General features: G+C 47.0%; 1 protein-coding gene across 4 annotated transcripts in view; it reads left to right on the top strand.

The window, feature by feature from the left end:
• DRC1 (dynein regulatory complex subunit 1) overlaps positions 1-6000 on the top strand; it is a 54057-nt gene continuing 48057 nt past the window's right edge. The window contains exon 1 of one of the 4 annotated variants that reach the window (XM_054677047.2): positions 1-286. In XM_054677047.2, coding sequence (XP_054533022.1) covers positions 132-286 — 155 coding nt within the window. In that variant the 5' untranslated portion in view covers positions 1-131. 4 annotated transcript variants of the gene reach the window in all.

The following is a 6000-nucleotide window of genomic DNA, read 5'->3' as shown; positions in this document are numbered from 1 at the left end:
GAGCTGCGCGCGCAACCACTCGGGCTGCGGCTCCGGTGACCGCTCTCCCTGGCAACGGTTTGTTACTAGCAAGCAGCCTGAGGTCTGGAGGTGGTGCGGAGGGAGCCGCCTAGGGGTCAGGGACTCCTGCCATGAATCCGCCGGGGTCCCTAGAGGCCCTGGACCCGAACGTGGACGAGCACTTGTCCACCCAGATTCTCGTGCCCTCGGTCCACTCCGACAACTCTCAGGAGCGCATCCAGGCCCGGCGCCTCCGCATCGCTGCGCGCTTAGAAGCCCGGAGGCGGTGAGCGCGGGGGCGGGCGGGGCGGGCGGGGCGGGATCCGCGCAGCAGGAGCCGGAGAAGGGCTGGTTTCCTGATGAAATAGAAACATTTCTTCGGGAAGGTTCAGGCAGAGTATGGGAAAGTAAAACGCTGGGCCGGTGCCGTGGCGCGCGCCTGTCATCCCAGCACTTAGGGAGGCCGAGGCGGGCCGATCACTTGAGCCCAGGAGTTCGAGATGGTCAACCTGGGCAGCATAGAGAGACCCCATCTCTATAAAACATCAAACAATTAATCGGGCGTGGTGGCGTTCGACTGTGGTCTGCACATGGCATCTTTTCCACTACGGACACCTCCAAACCACAGGGTCTGCTGGATCATGTGGCCCAAGTAGCCTGGCTGCTTACACTGTGGCCTGGGTCCTTTCTTGTTCCAGGCACCACTCAAAGCTGGCAGCTTTTTGTGTCAGCCTGAATAATATTCCTAAGTGCGGGATGTATTGTCTCTAGGACCCAAAGTGGCCTAAGAGGCATTGAGTTTCCTTCTCTGTAGAGGATGCAAAATGCAGTAGATTTGTTTTGTACTTGATAGGCTATCCCAGCATCCCACTGACCACTGGACCCCTACAAACTTGAATGACATGGCAGTCCCTGGGCCTTCATAGGGTTGATTGCCCACCGTCTGGAGCACACATGTCTTACCAAGCCCTGCAGTGTGTTTCCATCACTCGCTCACCCTGGCTGATTGCTGCGGGGCCATCAGTGTAATGCAGGGGCCGGCAAACCCTTTCAGTAAAGGGCCAAATAGTAAATATTTTAGGCTTTTCGGATCATATGGCCTCTTTCCTAGCTGCTCAACTGCCATTGTATTGCAAAAGCAGCCACAGGCAAGACATAAACAAATGGGCATGACTGTGTTCCAATAAAGCTTTATTTATGGACACTGAAATTTGAATTTCATATACTGTTCATGTATCACAAAATAGCCTTCTTTTGATAAAAAATAATAATAAACTTTATTTTTTAGAGCAGTTTTTAGGACCACAGCAAAACTGATCAAAAAGTACAGCATTCGCATATACTCCCTGCCCCCACACATGCACAGCTACTGTCAACATCCTGCACTGGAGGGCACATTTGTAACAATATATGAACCTTGGCGCATCGTTATCACTTGAACTCCATTGTTTACCTTAGGGTTTCTTTTTGGTGTTGTACATCCTATGGGTTTGGATAAATTTATAGTGACACGAGCCCACCAGTATAGTATTATACCAAATATTTTTACTGCCCTAAAAATCCCCTGTGCTCTGCTTATTCATCCTAGTCTTTTTTTTAACCATTTATTTATTAACCATTTAGAATTGTAAAAATCATTTAAAATTGTAAAAACCATTTAAAATTGTAAAAAATCGTAGCTCATGCCTGTAATCCCAGCACTTTGGGAGGCCAAGACAGGAGGATCACCTGAGGTCAGGAGTTCAAGACCAGCCTGGCCAACATGGCGAAACCCCGTCTGTACTAAAAATACAAAAATGAGCCAGGTGTGGTGGCAGGCACCTGTAATCTCAGCTACTTGGGAGGCTGAGGCAGGAGAATTGCTCGAACCTGGGAGGCAGAGGTTGCAGTGAGCTGAGATAGCGCCACTGCACTCCAGCCTGGGTGACAAGCACAAAACTCCATCTCAAAAAAAAAAAAAAAAAAAAATTGGGCCGGGCTCAGTGGCTCATGCCTGTAATCCCAAAACTTTGGGAGGCTGAGGCGGGCGGGATCATGAGGTCAGGAGTTTGAGACCAGCCTGACCAACATGGTGAAACCCTGTCTCTATTAAAAATACAAAAATTAGCCAGGCATGGTGGCGCGCGCCTGTAATCCCAGCTACTCAGGAGACTGAGGCAGGAGAATCGCTTGAACCCAGGAGGCGGAGGTTGCAGTGAGCTGAGATCATGCCATTGCACTCCAGCCTGGGCGACAGAGCGAGACTCTGTCTCAAAAAAAAAAAAAATTGTAAAAATCATTATTTGCCTGGAAGCCATACAAAAACAGGTGGTGGACTGGATCTGTCCCACAGGCCATAGTTTGCCAGTGCTGAAGTAATGGATCATTGTGATGTTCTCTGGGATATCCAGATGTCCCTGATATATTCAGAATATATTATGACAGAGATCAGGAGAATTACCATGGTCCTGTGAGTGTGAAGGACTTGCGAGTGTATATCATTGTCTGTTCCATGTAAATGTGAACTTCCTGATTATTTTTCCTGATTGAGGTAGAAAAGCATGCATTCGGCCCAATCAGTAGCCGCACATACTGTGCCTGAGGCTGTACAAATTTGCTCTAGTGAAGCTTACCACACTTGCATAGATGCTGTGTTCAGGAGTGCTACCTGTGGAGCTTCTGGTAGTTGACAGTCACTTTCTAGGATCCAGTTTCTGCAGGTGCCAGACCCATGAATTAAAAGGAGATTCAATAGGGATCACCATTCCTGCATCGTTGAGATACTTCAGGGTGGCACTAATCCCCACCAACACCCCTGGGTGGCAATATTGTTTTTTGTGTACTGAGGTGCAGTTTCAGAGATGTCCTTTTGGCCTTCCCCACTATGGTAGCTCTATTTATAGGCCAAGGAGTGGAGTTTTTCAAACTTCTAAGTATGTAGGTCCCAATTATACTTTTGGCCATTAGAGACATGATTGCTGGCTGAGTCCACAGACCTGGCAGACCCTCTGTAAGTAGGACTTTGCCTCCCCTATGTCCTCACTCTAAGTGGGTGGGAGCATGCTTTGGGTCTCTGGGTGTCAATGGTAACTCAGACCCTGTTCTAATCCTAAACATTTCTGGGTATCCTCTTTCCTTATTGTGCAGCCCTCCTGAGTAGATGACCCTAGGCCCCTTTGGGGAAGAACTGGGGGAATCATTACAGTATATATTTGCCGTTGTGTTCCAGATCCTTCCTTGTGGGGACCCTGCTGCCTCTTCAGTCAATAGATTCTGGGTCTGAACACTGGCTTAGGTTCAGGAATTGGGCAAGGGAGCATGAATCTTTACCAGCGTGCACCCTTAGCCTATTTATCCTTTGCTGCTTTCTTTGGTGAGCACCTATGAGTTGTATTCTTGTTGGCTGCCCTTTCGTTTTGCACCAAATGATGCCATATTTTGTAAGCCATCTTTAAAACTCTCTGTGGATCAAGCCCTTGTCTGCTACTCTGACCTTGGCAGTTGTGCTGGGGATTCTATGATAAACAAGGCAAATATAATCTCTGTTCTCAGGAAGCTTATATTCTAATGAGGGAGATGGGAAAAAATAAAGTGCAACTAAACAAGTAAACAAATAACATAATTATACATTTTGAAAAGAATCCTAACGGAAACAAGCAATGAGCAAATATGAAGAATAATAGATGTGGCACCTGAAGGTAGGTGGTCAGTGAGGGTGAGAAAGAGCTGTCAATGTAAAGAGTTGTACTGGGCATTCAATTATATTAAGGAATTTTTTGGCTATGATAATGGTATGGTGGTCTTGTTTTTTTTTTTTAAAGGCTATATCTTTTTTTTTTTTTTTTTTTTTTTTGAGGCCGAGTCTCACTCTGTCTATGCAGGCAGGAATGCAGTGGCGCAGTCTTGGCTCACTGCAATCTCCACCTCCCAGGTTCAAGTGATTCTCCTGGCTCAGCCTCCCGAGTAACTGGGATTACAGGCAGCTGCCACCACACCCAGCTAATTTTTTATTTTTAGGAGAGACGGGGTTTCACCATGTTGGCCAGGCTAGTCTCGAACTCCTGGCCTCAGGCAATCCACCTGCCTCAGCCTCCCAAAGTGCTGGGATTACAGGCGTGAGCCACTGCGCCCTGCCTCTATTCTTTATTAGTGGTTGGGGCCGCGCATTGTGCGTAAGTGAGCTGGGACCATTCTGTACCATTTCAATGTGCTCTCAAAACAAATGCATGCAGCTGAGTCTGTGCGAGCCTGGAAGCTCCCTGAATTAACTTCTCTGTTAATTAAAGGAAAGGAGATTAAAATATGTTATATTGAAGCTTACATATATATTATTAATAGCCAACAGTAATTGCAGCAATGGATCAGAACTTAGATTGACAAGAGCTTTTTCAGAAAGGAATATTTTACTACTGACATTGTTTCGAATTGCTGGCACATGTGATAATAAAAAGCACTTGTATTGTTTTTACTTTACCTATAGGCAGTGCACCCACCCCTCGGTTGCCTGTGATACCCACTGCTGTTGCTGCCTGGGCCTTCTTATGTCATGAGGTGTAATGTTAAGGTGAAAGTTAACAGAATTAAATGTCATATAAAGAATACAGCCGGGTGTGGTGGCTCACGCCTATAATCCCAGCAGTTTGGGAGGCTGAGGTGGGTGGATCACTTGAGGCCAGGAGTTCGAGACCAGCCTGGCCAACATAGTGAAACCCCTGTCTCTACTAAAAAGACAAAAAATTAGCCTGGCGTGGTGGCACACTCCTGTAATCCCAGCTACTCAGGAGACTAAGGCATGAGAATTGCTTGAACACCAGGAGGTGGAGGTTACAGTGAGCCAAGATCGAGCCACTGTACTCCAGCCTGGATGACAGAATGAGACTCCTTCTCAAAAAAACCAAAAAGAATAGGAATAATGTGCTAATGGCCCTGATACTCCCAATCTCTGGTGTCTTAGTTTAGGTTTGACATTTCTGGGAGATGTCGCTTTCCTTTTTTTTTTGAGACAGGGTCTCACTCTGTCACCCGGGTTGGAATGCAGTGGTGTGACCTTGGCTCACTGCAACTTCCACCAGCTAGACTCAAGTGATCCCCCCCACCCCAGCCTCTCGAGTAGCTGGGACCACAGGTGCACACCACCATACCCCGCTAATTTTTTGTATTTTTGGTAGAGATGGGGTTTCACCATGTTGCCCAGACTGGTCTTGAACTCCAGAGCTCAAGTGATCCTGCCACCTTAGCCTCGAAAAGTGCTGGGATTATAGGTGTGAGCCACCACACCCAGCCGGGAGATGTCACTTCTGGGTAAAGATGCGAGATGGAACACATACATCTACCTTAGATCTCTATCATTTTAACTCCATTAAAATGATATTTAAGGGGATTAAGTAAAAAAGACGCAAATCCACAAAGTCAAGATCAGGAGGACTCAACAGCAATGAAATTGTGGATGCTGGGAAGCACAAGATAGATGGTAAATGGGTGAGCAGATTCAAGAAGATGGAAAAATAAGCTGATAGTGAAGAAAGCTGAGAACCTCCTTGATTTACTCTGCACTAAATCCCCAAAGACTAGGAGACTGATGGCATATCATATTCCTCCGTGAGGATTTAAAAAATCCTATGGCCCTTCCAATGGAGTGACAGGACCTCTGTGGCCGAGAGACCTCAAAGTTCTTAGCCCTTAGCTGTGACAGGAGACTGGACATGTCCACTTCCTGCTACCCCCGTCCCTTTACTAATTATTATGAGGTCTTATCAAAGGCTGACCTGAAGACGACAAAAGGCCAGAAGACTCCTTGGCTTACTTCGTCCGACCACCCGGCACCCTCCTCCTCATGTTTATGGTTCCAACCTGACAACAGCCCTGGACCACAGAGACCTGTTCCTGGACGACTGCCAACTTCAGGCCAGTTTGGACCGGTTCCCTGAGACTGCACAGATCCTGGACTTGTGCCCTAAGCATCACCTTTTTGCATTTGTGACCCAATTGTAGTACATTTAAATGTTAAATCTCCACCCCAAA

Source organism: Pan troglodytes, chromosome 12 (assembly GCF_028858775.2).
Source record: "Pan troglodytes isolate AG18354 chromosome 12, NHGRI_mPanTro3-v2.0_pri, whole genome shotgun sequence".
NCBI classification, from domain to species: domain Eukaryota; kingdom Metazoa; phylum Chordata; class Mammalia; order Primates; family Hominidae; genus Pan; species Pan troglodytes.
This window is presented reverse-complemented; position numbering and strand designations above follow the sequence as displayed.